Raw genomic sequence first — 25,031 nt, forward strand, 5'->3', positions numbered from 1 at the left:
TACCACCTTGTATTTTAAGTGAAATGTACATATTTTATGTATGCTTTTTCTTTCCTGAAAGGCCTGTTCAAAACAAAGAGGAAGAACAATTTTTCTAGTGAAAAGCAACAATGGCCATTTGATTAGTGTTATTAAAAAAACAAGATACCACACAATACCGAACAATATTTTTGTTGTTTTCTCTTCAATCCTCAAGCCATTTATTTTACCTGGAACAGAACTTTAATCATGGCCTGTCATCTTTCTAACAATATTCAGTGTCATTGTGTTATACTTAAATTATCTCCACTGGAAACACAAAATGATAGACTGCTGAAGCTGATGGTTTTCACTTTGATTCTTAACACAGGGTGGATGCAAGAATGGGACCAACATGTCAGATGCAGGAAATTCAGTAATTTACAAGGGAAGAAGGGAGGCATCTTGTAGTGAGAATTTACTATTCAATTTTGTCCCTGTATTTACTGTGCAGTTTATTTTTACTATACTACCTAATCTATAGTATAAAAATTTACTACCTGCATTCAGGGATATTTATTTCTTTTTAAAAAAAGGAATGGTCCTCTGCCCCTATCTCCACTGAAACATTTACGGTAAATAATCTATTCTAAGAGTAAAAAACTTAACTTTGATAGATGAGGAGAAAGCTACCCAGGAATTCTTCTTATTAAGCAGTCCACATAAAGACAGCTTCTCAATCCTAGTTTGTCCTCCACCTCGTTCATAATCTGATAAAGCACATTCAAATTCGGTACTAACTCTGATAACTCAGTCTGCATCCTGCTTGCCTTTGGGTCCTACAATAATAGAAAAGCCTCACATCATCACTAATTTTGTCTGGATAGGAATACCTGAAATGAGATATTTTTTCTGCATTATTTAATACTTGATCCCAAATCAGATTTAAAGGAGAGGCATGAATTAGGCCACAATTTTGGAAAACATGCATCTCAGGATCTACATATTCATCTTAGCTCTGTTCAGCTGAGCTGCTACACAAGTCTCAATACTTTCTTAAGCTTGAACTCCACAAAGGATTCAACTTCTAGTGAATTCCACTGAAACTGAAGTAATTCAATAGCTTTCAAAGTCACAACCAGTTCCAATCCAAGAAAACACATTTGTTTCCAAAAGCATGCCACAGGAAAAAAGCACAGCATTTGCACCAAGGCCACATTCTCAGCTGCCACAAATGCGCACTACTGCAATAGCAGCAAAGGCTATTCATACCAAGAGAAGAACGCGTTATCGCAAAGCAATTAGAATAATGAGCCTGATCTCTTATTGCTTATTACAGTCTCTGGCCACAAGTGTTAGGAAGCACATCGAAGGTATTTACAATTCCCCTATCATTTTTATTCACCTCTGCTTTCTGATATAAAATTCAACAGTTTATAATATATTTTTCTCTCTCTGAGATGATGAGAGATTTAGACTTTAAGTGTCCAGTGAATTCAGAATGTGAATCACTCCTTGTACTACCGATCGAACAGGAATTAAGCATACATAACAATTAAAAACAACAGGGCAAAGAATTGCCCTTTTAGAAGAGATACAGTTGGGAGAGATGACATATTGTCATCATGTGTGAATGTACCTTGAAATTCAACTTTTGTAACCAGGAAGACACACCTGGAAAAATGAGAGTGTTGGCCAAATACTGATGTCAATAGCCACATGCTTAGAGTTCCTCTGAAACATCCAAGGGCACCTCTGCTTTAGTCATGCAGAGTCATCTAAGTTCAGGAGCCAAATCCTGTTCTGGATCAAAAAGAGCATGGAAGGAAAGGCAAGGTCTACAGATCTTCCCTGGCTGGACCCTGTTAGCTATAATGAATCCTGCATGGCTGCAGACAGTAAAATTGCTGAGCCCTGTGTATCTACCCAGACTATCACTGTACACTCCCAGCAGTAAGTACATTAAGTAATGAGAGCTTCCAAATGCTAGTAGGAAAGACTGTCCCAGCTGCATGCAAGATAGGGCCATCCTTCATCTTCATACTCATGTTATGCAGATGGCAATACTTTATCTATTTTCTACTTCTTTAATTCTCATGATGTTTTTAATTGGCCAGCCAGGGCTTTGTGCAAAGTGTCATCCAAAGACAGGACAGAAGAATTTAGCAGCACCGCTGGACAGCAGGCAGGTGATTGTCAGGCATCCATCCTCATCTCCCTTGATTGCTCTACACTCATTACTACTGTTGATGGCAATCCTGCTCAAGAGAGATGACAAAGCCTCTGAGAAATGCACAAATTAAGTTTGGATCTTTTCTTCAGGGATACATTCAAAAACAGTAGCAGTAGAAAAATACACATCCACTTCTGAACAATTTTCTTGCCAAGTTCAGAAGGGAGCAGCTTTTTCTCACTACACGTATTCACCTACAAGCAGCCACCAAGAGGACCTGGTAAGAGAGTAGAAGCTTAATACCATGGACTCAGAAGTGACAAACAGTTTTGCGTATCCCTCCCTCCCCTCACAGCTAAGATAGGTTGAGGTTTGCATGAAATCTGCTCACAGAGAAGCCAACAGCAGGGCAGAGCTGGGCAAGGCACAGGTGATGCTGAAGGGCAAAGAGAAGCACTTTGAAAAGTTTACAGTCATTTTTCTCAGTAAGACTGGGAAAAGTCCCATGAAATTACTGGAAACAGTCTGCTGTGTAAGTGGATATTTTTCATCAATTTCTCACTCAGTTCCTAGTTTTTAGACTGCCTCTCATCAGACCCTACGCTCTTACACTGGTGAACACCTGCCCTCACGAGAAGCAGTGAATTAACTCCTTATTTTGCTCTGCTTGCATGCACAGCTTTTACTTTCCCTATTAAACTGTCTTATCTCAAACCACGAGTTTTCTCACTTTTACCCTTCCAATTCTCTCCCCGATCTCATTGGTGGGGAAGTGAGAAAGCAGCTGTGTGGGGCTTGGTGGCTGGCTGGGGTTAGATCACAAGACTGTGACAGGAATGAATTTCAGCCATGTTGGACTCTAGCTTTACAGGCATGACTGACCAGCACCATAACAATGCAGTGTAAGAAAAAGGCATACAGAAAAAAAAACCAAAATCCTAACAAAACACACAATTATTAACCAGCTACAGAGGCTGTGAACTTTCATCACACTTCCTTTTTAAGCAAGGGCAATACTTAATGTTTTTAAAAGGCCCAGCCTTGTCCTCTGATGATTTTTGCTATGCTAAGAATAAAATGAAGGGAAGACAAAGAGCTTGGAGGGAAGGAGGGGAGGTGGGCAAGCTTTTCCCTGAATAAGCAGCAAAATCCTCTGTCACCTTTTCTTTGACAATGCTGCACACTAACTAGTGAAGCTAATTCAGTAACTTGGAAAAAGCCCTGGATGAAACCTGAATTAATATAGACAGGGAGTTAGTAAAAGTTGTTCAACCATGTGCTTTGCTTTTTCTAAAGCTCTGAGGCACTGGAAAGTGGCCTCAAATCTGACCTTTTTTTTTTTTCTAAAAAGATCTAGTTTCAATGCTGAGAATAGCTGAAAAGAACAGAGCTTTCTGCTACTTCTCATAAAACTGTACGCTCATGTGCCACAGTTCCCCTACCTCCCAATTAAAAATCAGTATTTATGACCCACTGACTCCAAACAGGCAAAAAGCCAAAAAAAAAGAAGTAAAAAAAAAGACAATAACAATTTCTATGTTTGTAATTCTTATGCCCTTCGTCACTTCTTACCATCTCATATATAAGCCAAACAGTCATTAAAAAATGTACAGTGCACAAAATATACCACGTACACATTGGTGCACTACTAATTGTTTACTAGGACTTAAAGTGGAAATGTCCCCTTCTCTCACACTACTGTTGGACCAAAAAGCCTCCCTATCTCATCCCTCCCTTTCTGCAAAAATCTCCATCTACATCTTAAACCAACAGATGGTTCTTCAGGAATTTAAACAAAATTCTCCTTCCTTTGTAGCAAGAATTCATTTTATCACTGCAAATTCTGAACATTTTTGCCACTGCCACAAAAGACATGGTGCGTTTCATCAATGCTATTATATCCTATCTTGTGGAGGCCACAGAGAGAAGCAGCTAGGCTTTTTTTTTTTTTTTTTTGGTTGGTTGGTTTTTCTTTCATTTTGGTGTTTTTTTCAGTATATTTTCTCACTTGGTGGAAGAAGCAGATTGCACAAGCAGTAAAAATGGAGGAGGGCAAAGAATGCAATGTGCACTTCATAGGTACAAATATTAGTTGTGCCAGCGCTGAAAACACAAGTTACAGGCTGGGAATCAAGAGTTCCATCCTGGCATGGGACATGAATTTATCAAAGGATCTCCACTAGCACATGGCACCAGATAACACTGAAGATAAAATGCACATTATGCTGTAGAAACATGATTATACACTCTAATCTCCTGCACTTCTAGAGATGATTTTCCTTTCCACCTCCTGTGGGCATTACCTACACTTTCCACAACCAGAAACAAAAGGAATAGTGAAGATTCTCCCCTTTTCTTCCAGACTCAGTTAATCCAGGCTAATCCATTTCTGTAAAGCAATACCATCAAATTTCTTCTGACATGATTTACATTTACTAAGAGTTTCCAAGATACTACTCTGCCAGGACACTGCAAACATTTTCAAGTAAGTGATTGTGAAGACAATAAGAATATTTAAAGAGAATCTGCACTGTGGCTTGAAAAGTAACCTCATGTGTCCTAAAGGTGAGAACAGGTTTTCTGCAAAGCAAGTATTTCATTATATTTGTATTATCCAACTTCCCCCACCTCCATGATACACAAAGGAGATATGCAAAAATAGGTGTCCTATGGAACAAAGTTGGAAAAAACCAAAGGTAAGAATAAAACACACAAAATAGAAATGAGACAAGTCCAATGAAGGGAGACAGAGGAGCCACAGTAAAGGAAAAAGCAGGAAGAGAATCAGAAAGCCCTTTTTCTCATATTGCTAACTTTAAGATAAAGTAATTAAAGAACAGCAAATGAAAAAGTACACAAACATTTAAAGCAGAGGGGGGAAAACAGAGCAAGAAAGAATACTTAAGTTTTTCTTCTTTGTTAACTGGATTCATCACTGTGAAAATGAAGTTTCAAGAACTATTAAAAAAAAAGGTGATGTATCTCCCAAATAAGTCTGGGTCAATATAGCAACCAAAAAATCACCTGTAATTTATTAACTAGCACACTTAGCAGTTTGCTTTTCATTATTCACAGCTCCTTTTATTCACAAGTATTTTGGACAAGTTAACTTCCCTTACTACAATACCAAAAGATCACTAGGATCTTGCCAAATTTCCCCTCCTCTACAGAAATATCTTTAAAATGCTACTTTTATTCACAAGTTCCTATGTTCTTGTTACCAGTTACATGGCTGAAGTGATAATCCTTCAATTCATGGTATCATAGCCTTTCCACAACAAAGTGGAGTTGCTGTTCTCAGGCTGGAAAAGAATATCAGGAAAACATGAGCCTCTAAGAAAAAATAATCCTATTTTCATAACATCATCTCTCACATAGACTGAAAAATAAGGTAACTGAAACAATGTGAATGTCCTCACAACAAGGAGAACTGATTCTCCAAAGTAAAGTGTTTGATCGGTCCCATGAGGGTTTGGTGCCACTGCAATGTTTTTTCAACATTACTGAAACCCAACAAGTTATTTGGTGGTGGTGGTGTTTGAAGGCTTTTTGAGTACCCAATCAGTATGATAAAACTACTCATTATGTTCAAGACAGACTATTTTACTCTAAAGAACAGCAAACAATGGTTTAGGCAGAATGCCTTCAGATGTCAGAGAAGTGTACGAAGATTTCTTCCAAATTTACAAATCTGGCAAGTTATATACCATATTCACTTTCAGCAGCATAAGCTTCTGTGTTCCCAATTTTCAGTACTTAAGTTAATCACACCAGGCCTAGTCCTGCAGTGCTTTCTTGAAAGGGCAGGCAACACAAGTGATTTCACTGCCATCCAAGGGCATTTTTTCAGGGAGATAAGAACCATTCATAAATAACAGCTCGAAGTCATGAGCAAACAACACATTTGGGGAAACTACCCCTATATAATCAATGTTACATTATAAAAAAGAAATATTCCACACAGACAGGAACAGTAGAGAGAGTTATGCATCTGCAAGGATACACAGTTCTTTCTATGTGCTCTAAGATCACTAAGACCATCAGCAGTGTGAAATATTGTCCTTTCAGTGTGCAGTGTCCCTATTCAGAGCATTCATACTCAGCTTAGCACACAAAAACATTTCTGAAACTTAGTATGTCATAAAGGAGACCTGAGACATGTGGTATGTAAGCTAAAAGAATGAATAATAAGGGAAGAGAATAGCTTTTAAGACTGTTTATTTTCATGTAAACTGGAATGTGATATTGTGGGATTTAATCCTGACTTGTCCTCTTAGGGCATGGGACCCTCAGAACACCAGATATCTTGTCTGAAGGGACAGATCTCAGCAAGGATGACATCTTCAAATGCATTAAAAACACTGCCTGCATGAGAAAACCTTGTTTCTGATAGAGAATGAATGCATGCCCTAGCAGTCCGAGCAGCCAGGTTGCAGCCACATTTCTTCTGAACTAATCAAGTAACATTTGACTGAAACCCTTAAAAAAAACAAACTTACAGATGAAATCAGGTAGAACAGACTTAGGGCTTGACTTCTGCTTCTTCAGTACATGCAAGTTGTCCTAACCACACACAATCACCTTCACACCTTAGTGAACAAGGAACCATGAAGATGAGCACAACTTGTATCAGAGTAAGACTCTGTAATTTTCCATACTGTGTACCCATGAATTAAAAAAAAGGCACCCCGAAAAAAAAGAACCCAACACAAAGAGCGAAAGACAGTCAATTAAAGAAGAAAGGTTTTGCACACATTTGCAAAGTTACCAAGTGCTTTATCATTCAATAATGGCAAAGTACAGTCATTGCAGTATTGCATCTTACTATATTTATCTGTTTTCCCTTTCTTGCAGAATAGCACAGAAAATAGCACAATAAAATACCTTTGTGTAATTGTCACCAGTTATTTTGGAATGATATTATTCCCCCAAAATAATTTCATGATTCCTATCTGGGAATTAGGAAAAGGCACTTAAAAGCCCTGTTTTTGTGATGAATGGAAGTCATAGCATAATCTTTTGAGGCCCATAGAACAGTACAATCACATTAAATTCCCTCAGCTCAAGAAATGTCATCTTCACATCAGCTGGCATAAAAAAATTGTTTCCAGCCTGAGGCAGTTATGATAAAGGATTTAGAAATCATCACCATGTGGGCCATGAGATATAAAGGAATGCATCAACGCATATAAAGTGTCTGCTGCTCACAATTTCAGAGCTAATGTTCTCACAGCTGTGTATGACTTAAGACCAGCTGGGAAGAAGAAAGGGACTAAGTGAGTCACTAGTATTTTGTCTAACCTGCATTTAACACTCCAGCAGCAGAACTGCTGGTAAGCAAAATAAGATCAGATCATTATCCAGCAAGAGATGGGGCTGCATAGTCTCTTGGAAGCACAATAGAAAACACATAGTCTTGGGGGGAGGCAGGCAGAGATGGCATTTCAGTCCTATCTGTGCACTCCTAAGGTTTTACCAGCAGCTGGAACAGTCCTCAGTGAAACTGAGGTGGGTCATGGGTTACACAAAATTACCACAGGCCATCTGGCACTCCCGAGCACACCTGCACTGCTGCATGTACAAGAGGCAAAAGCTTTCGGAAAGCCTTACTCAGCAGCCTTAGCGGTTCTCCTATGGCAGGCATCAGGGTTTCTATAACATGACATACAGGGCACTAACAGTTCAAGATGAAATCTTACCCTCACAGAAGGTAAGGGTCTGTAGATGACCAAAAAGGGGCTTTGTCATGAAAATGCTCAATATTTGCAAGCTTGTGCTTGTAGGCTTGGCTACCACAGGCTGCTCTTCAACAGCACAGTGTCAGACTTCAAACAGAGCTCTGAGTGGGTGCAGGAGGCTAACAAGCTCCAGCTGGATGCAGGAACCTCACCTCACACAGAAAATCATTGCAGTCTTGAGAAAGGTTTAAATGCCTAATTGTTTAGTTAGCAATGAAGGCAGCTCCTTCTGGGGTTTCTTCGGCCTCAGGGTGCAGTGCTCCATGACAGGTCTTGCTCTTGCATTCTGAGTGCCTGCAGAAAGACAGACGACAGCCCCAAGATCTTTGGTCTCTCCTGATGTTTTATTTGCTGTCTGTGTTTTCTCCCCAAGATGTATTTTCACTTGTGAGATGCTCCTTCACTATATATTACATTTAACAATAATTGCTTAGGCCATGAGTCAGGCATAATGTTTCATGTTAGCACACAATGCAACTCAGGAAATATTTGGTATGCCAAATAAAACCAGTTCTTAGGGCAAATATAAAATAATTTACAGCATACAAAAAAAAAATATCTTCATGTGACACTCTCTTCTAACCATTTCACCACATTTATTCCATCTGCTTAAGAGGGCAAACTTTCACAGATTATCAGTTTCTAATAAGTTTCACAGAGGCAGTGAATTCCAAATATATTTCTATGGATATATAGCAGATGGATACTTGAAAATAAATTTCATCCTAAATCTCATGAAGCTCATTTGCACCATTAATTTAACCTTAGTTGTCTTTGGTATAGAGAAATCTAAAGGAAGACTTCTACTTTCCCTCTAGTACTACAAGAAGAGCATAGCAGCATCTCCAAAGGCAAGACTGAGCTGAAACAACCAGTCATTTTAGTGTATGTTTCAGTAGTGTAACTGAATTCCTGTTTTTGCACAGCACTTTATAAGATAAACACATTTACTGTAGAACATTTACCAGCATCTGCAAGGGCAAGGGTCTGAAAGATTTTTAAAAATTTTCATCTTGTTCTACACATTGGTTTTCATTTCTCCAGCTATCACATACAGTTCTTACACAGATCAATCTTTCTCACAACCCCCTCTGCAATGGAAGGGAATCAAACTGAAGCTAGGACAGAGATTTAATGAGATACAGGGTGCATGTAAAATGTGACAGATGCACAATGGCTTGTCACATGACCTACATTGACATACATAAGAGCTAGCAAATAACTCAGATGATGAGGACTTTTCATGCAGAAATATATACCAAAGGTTTCTTCTTCATTTAGAGGACAGGCAATTTTATTGCTATCTTAAAAAACAAGTGAATACTTTCAAACCCAAGTCTGGATTTGGATTCCCACATCTAAACAAATATAACTTAATACTTTCTCTCCATCTGCACCTATTTAAAAGGTGTTTATTGTACCCCACACGTTTTTCAATATGTGGTCACTTTTATCTAAATATTGATTTAGGAGACACCATTTAATCACAGAGTCCTAACCCAAATCTCCTTTTACAGCTTTATAGCACTCTTTTGAATGCACAATTCATGACTCTCAATCATTTACATGACCTAAGCTCACTTATGGCAGAACTTGATGAGAACTTGAAAGAGTTGCTGACGGTTGAAGCCCACTATACTTGTGGTAATGATATAAAGCGCCAGCAGAGCCTTCACTTGGTGTGGAAAGAAGCAAGATGAAAAAAATACACTTTCTGTGAAAGAACACAGGTCCCACAAGAAGATGTGCAGCTGAATTTTTATGAGCTAAATCAGATTATGGTAAACTTCTCCTGTACAATCCCTCTTAAATGGCTCAAGTGATGGGCTGAAGTTAACTAAGCAAAACTTCTTGCACTTCAGATATCATACAGACAAATGTCTCTGCTGAACACACTTTCATTATCCTAACTCTGACTACTTTTGCACATCTCCTGTTTACTAACAAAAGGTAAGTGATTTGCAAGGTCTACCTTGGAAGCGATAGCAATGGTATTTACATTCTCAAAAGAGCAGCTAGTGATTTAATGTATAAACTTGAGGAGTGGCTTGATATATACTGGTGACTGGGAAAGAGACAGCCAGCAGCATTACAAAACATACTATTTATTTATTCTTTTCATGAAGGATACTGTCCTCAACAACTGTCAATCCACTGCTCAGAATATAGCCTATATTTTAAAAGGAAAAAACAATGTCAAGTAATCTGTGTACTTAGTTGGTGTTTTGCCTTCTTTGGGGTGAAACCAGTAGATACTGAACATACTTTGTTTTTTTGTCAATGCATATTTTCCCTTTTTTTTTCCTTTAGGTACAAGGCTATCAGAAGAATAGTACTCCTAATCAAACATATTCTATAAACTACTGCATTTTGTAGGCTGCAGTCAAAAGCATTTGTTTTAAAAACCAAAACAACAACAAAACAAACAAACAAAAAACAAACAAACAACAAAACCACAAACAAACTACAAAAAAAAAACCACACCAAAAGCCCCACCTTTCCAAAACATACTCCAGTGAATAAGCTAGGTTCCCTCTCCCTTCACCAACCCAGAAAAAAAAAAAATCACAAAATAAGTAAAAGAGAAAAGAAGGGGGAGAAGGGGAGGGGGGAAATTAACTGATAATATTGATATTTTTTTTTAAACTCAAATCTTCATTAAAGCTGTTTTGGTCTGAGTTTTCTTCATTAATTTTCTTCTGTTGCAAAAGTGGTCAAAAATTACATTTCTATGAGTTCTACTCTACTCTGAAGCTCTATTTTAAATTGAAGGGTTCTGAATCTAGGTTGTTTCTATTTGAAACATTACCTAGCAAAATGATATGTTTCATCTGGAGAAAAGCTCTAGAGGCTTACTTGAATTCATGCTACCCAGACTTGATCCTCTTTGGGTTTCAAGAGCAACCCCAAAGGTGTATTCATGAGCCAGATGCAAATTCTACTGCTGTCTAAAATGTAAACTTAAAACGTACACCTTAAATTTTCCTTAGGGACTCTTTCTTTAGTTTATGACATATATATAAAGGAGTAATCTGAGCATCTATATGAAGGCCAGAAAAAGAGAAAGACTCTCAAGTTTCTTCTCTAAACAGGAGGGGGGGGCACAGGGAGTGGGGAAGCCTCTCTGGCTCTTGCTTAGTTGTTTTTTTTTTTAATTCAAGCTGTAAAGCAGGTGTAGTTAATTACTTAAAGACCAAGAAACCTTTAAAAACTAAATATCTAAACCATCTTATTAGCATAAATATATTTTTCAAGACATAGTATCTTAGAGACTTCTTTGTAATAAAAACATTACAGATTTTCTCTTTCCACCAATATTAAAATAAATTCATAGTCCTTAATTACTTAAGATGAACTATTTTTAGACTCATACCATTTGCACATATTGAAAAACACGTTCAGAACTGAATCTTCACCATCTGGAACCTTGGCCAGCACTGTGCTGAGTTTTTTGGGGGAGTATTTTGTTGGGTTTATTTGCTGAGTTTTAGCGGGGTTTTGCTAGGGGTGGGGGAAGTGGGTTTTTGGGGGGGGGGTTGGTTTGTTAGTTGTTTTTTTTCTTTTTTTTATTCTTAAGTTTGGAAGGGGAATTTTAGAATCTTGGCAACATCACAACAGTCTGTTAAAGAAGCTGACAGCTAGCTCTGAAGAGCATGTTCAGTGCAGCAGTATAGATGCATCTGTATCCTCAGAATAGGCTGGGAAGAACATTTACCTCAACAGCAAAACTTTGAAGCACATAGCCCAGCTGCAGTAGAGAACCTGGACTAAAAGGAGCCCAGGTCTATGTAGTGCAGAGGAAGTCAACCCTTGCACACAAAAGCAACAAAATACATTACAATACTTGACAATTCTTAAAGCTGCTAAGAATTGGTCAACTACTGTTTTAAACTACTGTTTGGAGGCATTAAAAAAATGCCTCCAAAATATAAAGCAGTGCCAAAAAGAAGGTTTAGCTTTCAATCCTTTCCCTGAAATGATAGTCCCCACAGAAGCAGGATGAATACCAGTAGTTCAGCATGCAAATTTCTCCCACAAATAGAAGGAAGAAAAGAAAAAAGCATGCTGCAAGCTCACTAACAACACCTATCAAGACACATAAAAAGGTGCTGCAATTTAAGAGACTGATGTGGAGAAGTCAAGATAGACAACTCAAAAATACAATCATCCCCCATAACTAAATTTTAAAAAAAATCACAACTGTAAATTCTATCTGATAAGTCCCTGGAAGGACAAAAAAAATATACAGATTCTCCAACTATTTAGCACTTAAATAGAAATTTACATCCTTCTGGGAGCCTGATATGTCAATTAAATTCATACAGCCTAGAAGCATCAAAACATGTCACAGAATTTACTGAGTTGGAAGGGACCCACAATGATCATCAAGTCCAACCCTTAGGCCTGCACAGGACCATTCCCAAGAGTTACACCATGTACCCGAGAGTATTGTCCAAACTAAATAGAGAATATTGTTTTCCAAAGGACAATGCACTGAAAGTCCTTAAGACTTGTCTTAAACTTATGGATTGGAGTATATGGAGTATAAATGTTATTAAGGCAGCACACAGACACACAGCTTGATCTTCCATCATTTTTTGTTCAGTTCTGTATTACTTTCAAATTTAAGAGTTGAGCCAAATAAATACTTCTATATTCAAAAGTATGAGTGAGCAAAAAAAAAATATATATAACCCTCTCTTTATCAATACAACAAAAAAACAGTGAGGGCAACAATTTATTAATTATACCTGCTTAGTAGTGGAAATGGAAGTGGTGCTAATTCGGTGAGTTGCATTTTATTAAGGCTCAAGCTCCAATGACTACATATTAAAGCCTTTTTCAATTAAAATAGAGTTGTTCAGGGCAAAGTTCACGAATGCAGAAGATTCCATTAGAACAGCACTGTAATATTTGCTAATCATATTTCAAGGAAAAGCCTTAAGTTGGAGGGGGTCACATAGAGCCCCCTTCATGCAGCAAGAGAAGGAAATATAAATGTTAGCATTTGTTTTAAAAAAACCCAAAGCCTTAAACATATGTAAATTCTGCATTGGGATTCAGTTCTTAAAATATCTCTATTGTTGTCTTGGTTTCTATTTGCTTTCCACAATATCCCAAGTTGGCATTTTTTCAAAACTGTTAGACAGAGTGCCTTTACTTGTTAAAGATGCCTAGAGTTCTGGTTAGGGACTCCTTGGCCCTGCTCAGAATTGGTTTTGCATAGTAACAAAGGGGTGATTTTTCAACCAGCTGTCACATTCCTAAAACTTGGGGGGTTTTGGGTGCTTAAGAGATCACATTTCTGGTTACAAGACCTGCAGGTAAAGCTGGAGTGAGACACCATAACCCCACGCATGGAGCCCATTCTCTGGCATCACCATTCCAGGGCAGTCCTGTGCACTGGAGAACAGTGATTCTTTCTTTTACCTGCACCCATTGCCAGGCTGGCAGCAAAGCTGCTGAACATGATCATGAACAGAGATCTTAACACTTGTGGAATTTCCTACTTTGAACTATTTTTGGTATTGCTTTAATGCAAATTCCCTAACACTTTTATGCATATCAATGCTGCATTAACAAGCATTTTTAAGATTTCAAAGTTTTCCATCATATCATCCTTACCTATGTAGTTTATCCTCTAGAATCTCCATGTACTTCTCAGCATTTTCTTTTACACTGGTCACTACAAAATAAAGGTCAAAGTTAGGTAATGGTATAACTGCACAGTTTTGTGGGTTGTTTTTTTTTTTTTAAACCAACTCAACTCTTACCCACATATTTTACATATATCAGCCAGGAATAAGAATTCCATTAATCTTTTTCACATTCAAATTACAGTGTGGGTGTCTTCTCCCTTTTTTCTTGAAAGTCTATTGTATCTGTATTACAGTAATATATCTAGTAATGAATGTATTAACTTCTTGGTTGTGCCAGAAAAATGGTAAGACTAACAAAGGCATAGTTTGTGGAAGTTTCCTCTTGACAAAAAAAAAAATCATCCCCACAAAAAAAGAAACAGCACCCACACAGCTAGGTCCTCCCCTTTACCTTTAGGAGAAGGAAGCAAGCCTAACAAATGCATAACAGTCCTTTAAAATGTTATAAAATCAAAAAGGTTTTATCAGAAAAGAAATACTACTCAAGACCATTAGGAAATTTAGGTTGTGCTTTTTTGTGGTTTGGTGTTTTGGGGGGTTTAGTGTATTTGTTTTTAAAGTTGAGACCTAGACATTGTCTGAATGAGTTCCTACAGCTTTTTCACCCAGACGAAACTCCAATAGACCATAACACACAACAATAAAGCCATTCTTTTGGATGACCATTGGTACTTATCAATGGTACAAATGGGGAAAAGGTAAACCTCCTCCAGGAAAATGGAGGCGTTTAGATAATAACCATTTTCACACTATGATAACTTTTTCCCCCCTCCCTAACAGCTGCTCGCCAACTTCAAGTCTAGTAGGACTGCAAATCAGGCGGCCTCTATTAGAGTCTTAACTCATTGTACATCAATTAAATATATATTTTATATGAAGATGCATCCTACGGAGCATCACTGTTTTTACAGGCAAAACTTGTGACATGGATCAGGTACCCTGGGAATTTACCCACTCATCTCCTTTATCTTCCCCACAATACAATGCCTTACACAGATTAAGTGCTTCACATATTTCTCACTTTTCCCTTTTGTGTTTTTTTATTGGGGCTTTTCTCTTGAAAAAGTAGAATGTCACACGCACTAAAGCTGAACCTCAAAACTCAGCATTAATCAAATCAGCTGTGCTAAAGTTTAGTTCACACACACACACAGAGGAGTTCACTGAGGTCATACCACTAGCAGCAGGTATGAGGGTCAATGTAATATCGACTATCTGCCGAAGGTGGTGTTCACCTTGTCACACAGCAGTCACACATCACTGAAGCACTCTGCATCCCAACAGCAAGTATGGAACATATTTTGCCAAATTCATTTACTTTTTAGTTGGTTTATTGTTTTGTTTATTTTATGAGTTTATTGGATTAGCAAACAAACAAACAAAAAAACTCCCCTAAATCTGAAACAAACAAAAAACCCAAACTCACCACAACCTCAGTACTCCAGAAGGATGATTCTGCAGTCTTATATTGTACATAGATAACTGCATTAGCTTATATATTCACAGATCCAACTGACCATTAGAAGAGTGCTGGTAGATGTTATGCAAAAGGTTCTATAAGGATTTCTGCAATGGCACTGGAGACTAAACACCTTTCCCTAGCTTGTAGCAGTTCTGTAACAACTACAGGGCTTAGTGGAAGTTCACAGTTTCCTTACCATGCTCTTATTCCTACACTCCCTGTGGAACTGCAGGAAGTCTGCAAAACTGCAAGTCTTCCTTTAATGACACATCTTAACGATCACCACTTTTCCAAACTCCCTATCCGTCAATCCCCAAATGCGCTGACCTGAGGTCCAGTGCATGCTTTGACAGCAAATAGCTTCAAGGTGTACAGGTGCCGTACTTCCCTTTCTCTTGCCATTGTCACAGTGTCCTTCAACACGAGCCATTACAACTCAGGGGCTTATTCTTTTCGATAATAAAGTCAGCAGATATTATTAGTTTTTGGAGAGGGATGAGAAGAGGTGGAGAATCTGTTTCACACTGGCTTTGTTTCTAACCGATATAGTGGCTTCTTATGTTACATGAAAGATAAACCTTGCTTTCAATTTCTCCTGCTGTGCTTGTCACTTTTTAATTGGGTTTGATCTGATGGAGTAATTCGCACTTTCACAGTTCAGTCCTGCCCCTACATGCAATTTTACAATGCCCTTGAAGCACACAGCTTAATATATCAGCATTATTCAATGACAAAAAGTAATGGACAAGAATACACCACTAGTAAAAAGTAGGTCAGTAAAAAGCTAATACTCATTTGGAAATCACCTCACATCACTAAACCCTACTCTCTCCTGTCAAACATTTTAACTACATTAAAAGAAATGCAAACTTTGCTGCTGAAAGAGAAAGCTCCCCAGACTATCTTTGTCTCCTTGCCTTCTTCTGCATGTAATTGGAAAAGCTGTAACCTGGAGATTTTGCTGGAAGGAAAACACAGCTTAAAAATCTGATTAAGGTTACTTGCCTTGCAACAAACTGCAAATGGCACTACAACAAATACAGAAATACTTTCAGTCTTTTAGATTATCCACTGAAATAGAAGACAAGCAACAAATCAGCAGATTTTTTTTTTTGTTCTAATTTAATGAATTTATTCACCAACACTTCAAAGCAAAAAAAATGCATACAGGAAGCTGTGTATGCCTTCAATCTGGCCAAGAAAGTACTAGATGACAGAGAAAAAAAAAGAAATAATAATTTATGAGATTCTTTTCTGCATGCCAAATGGTTTATTTTTACATTTAAGTGAATGGGATTGCCTTTTTCATCAGTTCTCTGGGGATTTACATGCTTAGCTCATATTGGCCTTGAGGGGAGTTACTAAAATAAAGAAGTATAAATACTCTATTAAAATAAAGAAGTATAAATACTCACAGAAGATCAGACACCAGGGAATTTGCAAAGACAAAAAATAAACTTTTCTTGTGAAGTCTTAATTGAAGAAAAGTGAGTCAGCATTTCCTTCTCTTATTTTTTCATAAATTTTTCTTCCTCCTTATAGCAGCAAAGTCCAATCTTGGAATCAATCCTGGTTAGACAGAGTTGAGGAGCAGCAGTGAACTCCTGTGGTGGCCTTTTAGTTGTAATAGAGCATAAATCTGCCATTTTAGAAGCTGCATAAATACCTTTCAATAATTAACCTACATAGCGTTCTTTTAAAATAACATCACATGTCATTTCTCATCTGAAAGCAGTCCCAATGGGGTAATTCTATTTCTGTTACTTACAAAGATTATTCAAGCCTGCATATGAAAGGGTTTCATCACTTTTATTCTTTGGTCTTTTATTCTTTGGTCCTCAAAAATTGAGCTTAAAAAGATGTATGGGCCATGATATATGCTTTGGGTTCTATTATCAATATTTTCTAAAATAAAGTATCTGACTGGAGACACCTTGAACACAGTGTTCATATGGACATTCCAGATGTGGATGCTCGGCAACTCAGAAGAATAAGTCTTTAAAATTGAATTAGGGGCCTAAAAAAAAATTGTAGTCAATATCACAGTAGTTTTTTACATGCTACCCCACAGGTCTGTAGTTCTCTCCCAGAGAAGTGATCTACTGAGTCCCAGAGATACAAAGTCCAAAGTTAATTTTTTGTCTTCCACCCTAAAAGGTATTATTTCTTTTTTCTTTTTTTAATGTGGGGACAGTGTGGATGAATAATGTGAATATACATTTTTACACAAAATTAAAGGTTGGAAGAGCTGCAACGACTGATGGAAGATCAAGACCCAGCATGAAAAGAACTGCCAGACATTACCTGCCTGCACGATGAACCTGAAGCCTACAAAATTAGTCTCTCCAATTCGCAAGCATTATGTTCCTTCTCAAATACTTTATTAGTCAGGTAGAGCAAAACTCCCAGTGGCTTCAGTGAGATTTTTGCCTGACTTAAGGTCTAGGATGAGTTCTCTTAAGGATGATATAAAAATAAAAGTAACTACATGGACATGCATTGATCCACCTGGGGCAAACTCCGAGGGCAGAATTAGGTGTGAACAAGGCTGACATGTTGCTTGTCCTGTCACTATTCTATTTTTTAAGTGTAGAAATTTTTATTAATGCTAAGAGAAAAGCAAAAGCAGAAAATGATTCTATGAAAATGATTCTAATATTTTCTGTCATGGAAGATGTACTATATTAATGTGTGAAATTGGGCTCTGAAAAACTGAAGAATGGTTTCGATACATTTAAAGGTTAACTTGAAAAGACAGTCAAACTTCAGAGATGACATCTCAGCTGCTCAACTACATGTCAAGATGATTTATCCAGCCTCAGTAAGATGATTTTGAATTACAGAATGGTAAGGAATTTTGCATCCTGCAGACAGACAGAGGATAAACCCAAAGAACAAGCTCTGTGTGAAGAACAGTGGCCTCGCTCCAGTGCATTGTTCCCAAAGAACTCTAGAAAGAACTAAAAAGGCTAGGAGTAAAGAGAGGAAAATAAGTGCTTTGATAAAAAAGTGCAAATACTCAAAAAAGGGGAATGAAATTCTGTGCTGGTTCACTGACTGTTTTTCAGTAATGAAGTATATCCTGAGATTTGTAGTTATTACCTGTCTCTTCCAGGAATTGTGGTTTGTTCTAAGGAATGTGCTAACCCTCAAAATATCAATGCAAAACAGCACAAAATTTGCCTGAGGAAATTACTGCCACCAGAGATGAGGTGACCAAAATTTAGGAGTCCAAATGGACTGGGTATTCCATAAACAGAAACACTACATGAAGGTGATCTGGAAAGACTAAAATCTGAACATCTAAGAAATCAAAGTCAGATATTTTAAGATGTAGCCCAGTCTCACTTGATGGAGTTGAAAATACCCTCTTCCTAGTTAGAGATGATTTCATAACTCAATCACAAGGTTTTTCCCTCCTGAAAACAGCTGGCCTGGAGAATAGGATACTGTCAGACCACACAAATGGAAAGCTGTGCTTTGCTGTGGCATGCCACTGGCAGGCAGGTCAAGAACAGCAGTTCTGCTGGGACTGAAATGTGTGAATGCAGCAGGGCTGTACTATACAGGACTGTTAGATGGTCTCAGTCCCTCTGCATGGGAAAGAGTCTGCAGCAACTGCTGGGTGATTCGGAAATGTTGATCTTGTCACAATCCCATCCCACAAGAGAACAGGGGGCTTTCAGGGATCTATTGTCAAATGCTACTCCACTGCTTTCAGAGCTTGCAGAAGGATGCAGTGTGTTGTATCTTGTCCATATGAAAATTTCCATCACCATCACTTGCCTCTTCAGCACTAGACAGTCAACTGCTGTGATACTGTAGAGCAACTCTTCTGATATATAGAAACAAACAATTAAAGGTTTTATCTGGAGCATCACTGTCTTAAAATACTTTGCTCACTCTTACATTTAAAATCTTGTAGTATACTTTCAATTCATACCCTCTAACTTTGGAAAAATATGGGAAGTAATAAAAATATATGAAGACTAATAGAGAAATACAAAATTGGCAGAACACAGGACAGCATAGTGTTTTCCCACTGCACTGAAACAGGAAAAGACTAAAAGTACAGTGTGAACTTGTCTTCCTCAGGAAATTCCCTTTGGAGCTGTGGATACAGAAGGTCTACTGTTAAATTTTTCTCAAACACATTGGTACATCCTGAACAGGAAGAAGCATAGTCTAACCTCTAGACATGCTGGGAGTGGGCGGGTACTGCAAAACCAGGAGAACCAGTTTTCTCTCTTTAGGAGATCCCATAAAGGTCAAGTACCAGCTCATTTGGAGAAATGGTAGTATTTTACACATAGCAGAAGTAGGCAAAGAACATACTCCATCTGCTTGTGTCTCTGTCTACAAGGCTCTCAATGTATTTAAGGATGGTTTAATTTGTAGGTCTTGGTGCAACAATGAATTTTGAGCCTGCAATGAGACAAGTGATACCTTGCCTTTGATGTGAAAAAATTACAGCTAAGCATAGATAGTATATAGAAAATACTGATTTTAACAGAGAGCACATTCTGCTCTCAAGCTGGATGTCAGGGAGGATATAAGGTATGGAAAATCTCAGCATGAACAGAAGTTTGACAAAGAAATAAAAACCAGAAAATAGATCTTACAAAGAGAAATGACAGGAGGTGCCAGCAGCTCTGCCTATAACAACTGACAATTCTGTCTCTCTGTGAAACGCATAAAAGGTTTGCAGAGGGAGCAGGGGGAAACCACCCTGTATAAAAAGGCACATCTGAGAAACAGACATTCCCAGAATTTGCTTCCTGAACCTTCTTTGTTGTATGTAGTACTTTTCATCCAAAGAGACAGGTGACCCTTCAAGTTCTGTGATGATTAAACTGCCTAAATTCAGAGAATTACCATACTTTCACATGCATTCTGAGCTTCTTTCAGATTTCTGTAAAATCTGTCAAGCCTGACACAGGGGGTCCTTCCATGCTACACGTGGGAGACAGCAGGCAGAAGGAGGCAAATTACTTTCAGTAAACAATCTACCTTTTAAAAATAACAGCTGAAATTCTATCAGTTGTTTTATTATGCAGTATCAAAGCAAGCATACTGATTCTAAACTAAAGGGGCGGTAGGTGACATGTTGGCTCAGCAGTACACACAGAGCACACAATTACATTGCTAAAGACCTGTCTCGATACTTTAAGAGACTATATAAAGTGCAGGGAGGATTACAAAGCAAATAGCACAAGACCACCCACCTGTCCAGCCTCAGGTCTGGAAGCTGCCTCCTGGCCTTCCAACTCTTCTCTCCTGCATGTACCACCTCTGCAATAACCATAGGCTAGGTGCAGATCCCCCATCACAGGTTTGGTTGCTTTTCCACAAATGATTCAAAAGCTACAGATGATTGGAGTGCACCAAATGGAGTTTTAAACTGGCTGCAGAAAACCATGGAGGAAACCATTCCTACTTCTTTATGTGTTTGGTACCAGATGGCAACATTCTCACTACAGTGAAATCAGAACTCAAACCCAAACTCCCTCTCTGCTTTACACTGCTGACATAAATAAGCCAACTTGCACCAGAAAGGTTTCTTCATTACAGACAGGTTTTACTTTATTTAAAATAAGTTAAGACATGGATCCATGCAGAATTTCTAGCTCCAGAGTGACTGCCTAGTACCACTTCTGGGAGAGTGCTGGGGATCTGCACTGACAACATCCTCAGGGGATGGAGGCTCTTGAATTCTCCTTTGGGACAGGTGAGGGTTGAGTTCACTCTCCCATCCCAACACATGGATGGGACCATCCTGTTTTGCTTGCTTCTCTGCAGCAACCCAAATAATTGTTTACATTTTGTTACACAATAACTTATTAACCTACCTTAGCATTGAAAGTATCATGTCTTTTCCAAAAGCCAAAAGGAAAGTTTCCTTTCACTTTCCCTTCCTATTTCCCTTCCATTCTTCGCTGAGCAATTGGGGAGAAATTAAGGAGAAGGTAGAGGGAGAGAGATCAATCTGCTTACATTTTCTTCACATTTTCTCTTACCTGGTTTTCCTCTCTGCCAGTTCACTACCTATTACTTCAATCCTCTGCTAACCATCTGTTCAGACACTCCTCCCCCCCCTCCAAAAAAAAATTCTTTTCTCCTCACAAAGCAAAGCTTGAACATCAAGGAGAGCCATGTGGCCAGCTTGCCCTCTGCAGATTGTCAGCAATCACAAGACATCATCTGGAAATCATTACACAACTGAACAAGGCAACCAGACTCAACATGTGCATAGGCACCAGAAGAGTTCAGACTTGTTACTCGAATTGCCACAAGTTTTTCCTGGAAGTAAGATTTATTTTAACACTGTTAGATAAGATAAAACGACCCAGAATGAGCCTTTTATATAGCTATCCAAGACAAACAACAGAGAACAATTAGGCTTTATGCAAGAGCTAAGCTCTATGACAATGACTGACAACACCTAATGCTTATGTTATGAAAAGCGGGAACAGGTCAAAGGTTTTTGTCTGAGGAGACAAACTATAAAAAAGTGAAATCACAATTCAATTTTTGGCTTAAGAGCATACCTTACAACTAATATGGATGATCCATAGAGAACTGGACATACATCACAAACATTCAACAACATCAAGGCTTTTAAAATAACAGTAGCTGGTTTCAGTTATACCATAGTGGCCGTTCTGCTGAACTTTCAAGTATTCAGTATTACATTTAATGCTTTAGTACCTAAACTGCAACCAAAAAACTATATTAAATTACTGGCTCACTTTGGCTTTTTAATTTAAGGTCACAAAGGAAAGATGGTCAAAGATTTCTTTGAATCACTCTAACCCCTCCAGAAGTTGTTGGGTTTTTTTTCCAAAAGAGCTCTGCAAAATTCCACGCTAGTCTTAATACTGCTAATTATTTTTCCCCAGCTCAACATGTTGACTAGTCAGGCCATACAAATTAGCAAGAACCCAGGCACCTACAGGACCTACAGTCCTCCGTCAGGATAAAATATATTTCTTACTTCAACAAATACAACTATTTAATACAGATGATGTTTGTGCTCAAAATCTCTTTACAGAACAAAACCACAGCACTGCAGCACAGCCAAAAAAAAAAAAAAAAAGAAGGAATTTGCTCCCAAATGCTGTCTTAGAATCTGGTTACTAGAAGAGATTAAAGGGAGAGCAGAGCACAAGCATAAGAGCTTTGAAAAGCAACAACAACTACAAAAAAGAAAGTGAAAAAGGCCAAAGGACAAAGGAAAATCACAAACACTTATCTTCATAGTAGAACAAATCGCTGCTAAGACATCAGTCCTTCAGATTATTTTAAAGAAAGCAAAGCTGATCTCAAAGGTATATACTGAAGGTTAGAAGTAATACAAATTGCAATAGTGATGAGAAAGAATATTCAGCATTGCAAGCTATTTTTTAACAACCTTGAAATGACATCAAATAAAGCAGGGACTTCCTGTACCAAGGCTTAAAAACGACACCTTGCATTTTTGTACTGCTGTTCTCTCCAAGGATCTAGAACAGGTCTTCAAACTTCAGAGAAGCAGCAATTTCTTTTTGAAGAATAGGTGACAATGAGACCATGATACAGAGAAGCAAAGTGTCTCACATACACTGAAGTTTTCAGAAACCCTTTGTAAACTACTTGACCAACGTTGGCTATACCAGGCATCCTTTCTGCAGTGCATTTACAGGGCTTCCAAACATGAAAAATGTGAAGCTGCCCAGCAGAGAGGCTGAACAGAGGCTGTTCTGTAGCTATTTCAGGGACAAGGAGTAAAGCAGACAGCTTTAATATATCATTTTCCTAAATCCTTAATATCTTTTCCCTGGATGCTTCCTTCTTATCCTTCTCCTAGCATTATGCAACCTGCACAGAACTGCTTATGAGTTTCATTAAACCAATCAATTATATTTGGCTATACTTGACATATCAGTGTAAACATGATGCTTTCAGCCATGAACATGCAGCGATGCCTTAAAAGCCTCTCTGCTACTTACACACAAAGCCAAGGCAGAGATTTACACCATATAATTGGGAGAGTTACTGCAGCTAAGCAAAACAGATGTACCCACAAGAATGTATGTGTACTAAGTGCTTCTACTAATCCTGAGCACCCAAAAGGGCAGAGTCACAGACACAAGGGCACACTGTTGAGTGGGCAGATGTTTTTCGAACTGCTTTCAAGACAGGATCATTAATTTAATTGGTTGACTTAAAAACGTTGCTTACACTATAAATTCTTTGTTAGTTTTCTTATTAACTTCCTAGTGCAAAACTCTACTACACTAGAGCTCTTGAAAGTGACAGCTTTAATATCTCTTAAGTTAAGGTGGTCACAATGAAGGCATAAGATTTCCCACAGGATGATAAAGTACATTTTATAAATGAGTTGTACACACCACTTTACACTCTGTAATAAACAAGGGATTCCAATGACATTCCAGAGGAAGACAAAACCTACCACACTGCAAATTACCACGTAATTTTCATCTGTGCTACTCTCTATTTCCTATCTTTTTTTCCTTGACATCCTCTTCTGTCACCACAGTCAGGTATAAATCTGCATCTTCCCCTTATCTGGATAAACTGTAAAATATTTGAGCTCCCTGTAAACATTTTTTTTTTGGAAAAAAAAAAAGACTCAATTCATATTTTCCTTAGAAAGATGATGAAAATGTAGCCTTATTACTAGTTCAAAATCTCTTTCTCGATTGAAGCAGAGAGTTTCACCATCAATAGAAAATCTTTTATTTGAATTAAACCCTAAGACCTCTGTTTATGTAATGTCCATAAAACAAGAAAATTAAATACTTTGCCCTTCATATCAAGTCTCAGCACTGCTATAAGTAGGATGAGTGAACTCAATTCTTCAAAGCAGTTTGTTTTAATGCAGTGGCCTTTTAAAAAAATTTCCCTGAAAATAACAATTTTTGTTGGACCTGACACTTTTTCTTCACTTTCAACTATGATTTTCTTTTATATACATTTTGTCTGCCATATGACCCAAGCTGTCTCCCTCCCCAACTCCTAAGTCTATGCTGTTTGTGTCTTGTTTTCTCCTCCATTCTTCTTTTTAGTTTCCACTCTTCCGCCTTTCAAATTCCTCTTTCACTTAAGGTGCAAATCATTCAATACCACAGGGAATTTTACTTCTGGTTTTGCTCTCCGTATCAAACTTGCAGTGTTTAATCTACTTCCAGAAATGAAAGCTTCTCAGTACAATCTCATAAGGACTCCTGAGACAGTAGTTTGTGGGCATTCTATTGGTCATTCTGATGATGTTAAAATAAATTCCTAATGGTTTTTACAGTAGCTTAACTGAACATTTTCTAATACCGCATGTTCTTTACGTATGATTTCACATGCTTAGTTGATCTAATCTTCACGATCTAAATCAGTTTTCAAGTGTCACCTGGAAAGTTTTAATGTCTTAAGTTTTGAATACATGAGGCAGAAGTCCAATTCTGGTAAAAAATCAAGGTCCAAATCTTCAAAACATCCCAAAACTTACAGCAAGAACAGTATTACGAGGCTATTCCAAAATGTACAGAATTAGGATTTCATGCCTCCTCTCTTAACCTTCTCTTCTCACTAAGGTTCAAGAGCAGCAATAACTTTTACTTCTTTTGGACACTCTCAGGACAAACTAATAAGCCCTACAGGCAACATCCATGTTATTCGCACCATTCCTTCATACAAAAGGTGGACAGGCAGATGGACAACAACAAGAGCTGCGACACCTAATGACTGAAATTTTCCACCAGTCCCACATCCTGTACATAAAGAAGTTGACTTGGATTTCCTACTCTGGTATCCAGTCTAATTATTGGGCACTTAACAGCTTAAGAGAGACAGCCTGCCCAGAAACACATGGGAGTAGTGCCAAAAACAGAAGTGGAGGGAGTCAGATAGGAAAAAAACATCATAATGAAGAGCAGGTTCAAAAGTGCTGCTGAAGAACTGAGCCCAAAGGAAACTCCATTGGTCTGAACTGGTCTGCAGCAGATGAACACATTACAGCCCACTTTCTAGGGCACTCTGTTCAAGTC

General features: G+C 38.1%; 1 protein-coding gene across 1 annotated transcript in view; it reads right to left on the minus strand.

Moving 5' to 3' along the window:
• Positions 1-25,031, minus strand: part of DISC1 (DISC1 scaffold protein) — a 195,497-nt gene that overhangs the window by 29,408 nt on the left and 141,058 nt on the right. Inside the window, exon 10 of the mRNA XM_027683381.1 lies at positions 13,495-13,555. Within this exon, the coding sequence (XP_027539182.1) occupies positions 13,495-13,555 (61 nt within the window). The remainder of the gene's footprint in view (positions 1-13,494; positions 13,556-25,031) is intronic.

Source organism: Neopelma chrysocephalum, unplaced genomic scaffold (genome assembly GCF_003984885.1).
Source record: "Neopelma chrysocephalum unplaced genomic scaffold, ASM398488v2 Primary Assembly neopelma1_23, whole genome shotgun sequence".
In the NCBI taxonomy this organism is placed as follows: Eukaryota; Metazoa; Chordata; class Aves; order Passeriformes; family Pipridae; genus Neopelma; species Neopelma chrysocephalum.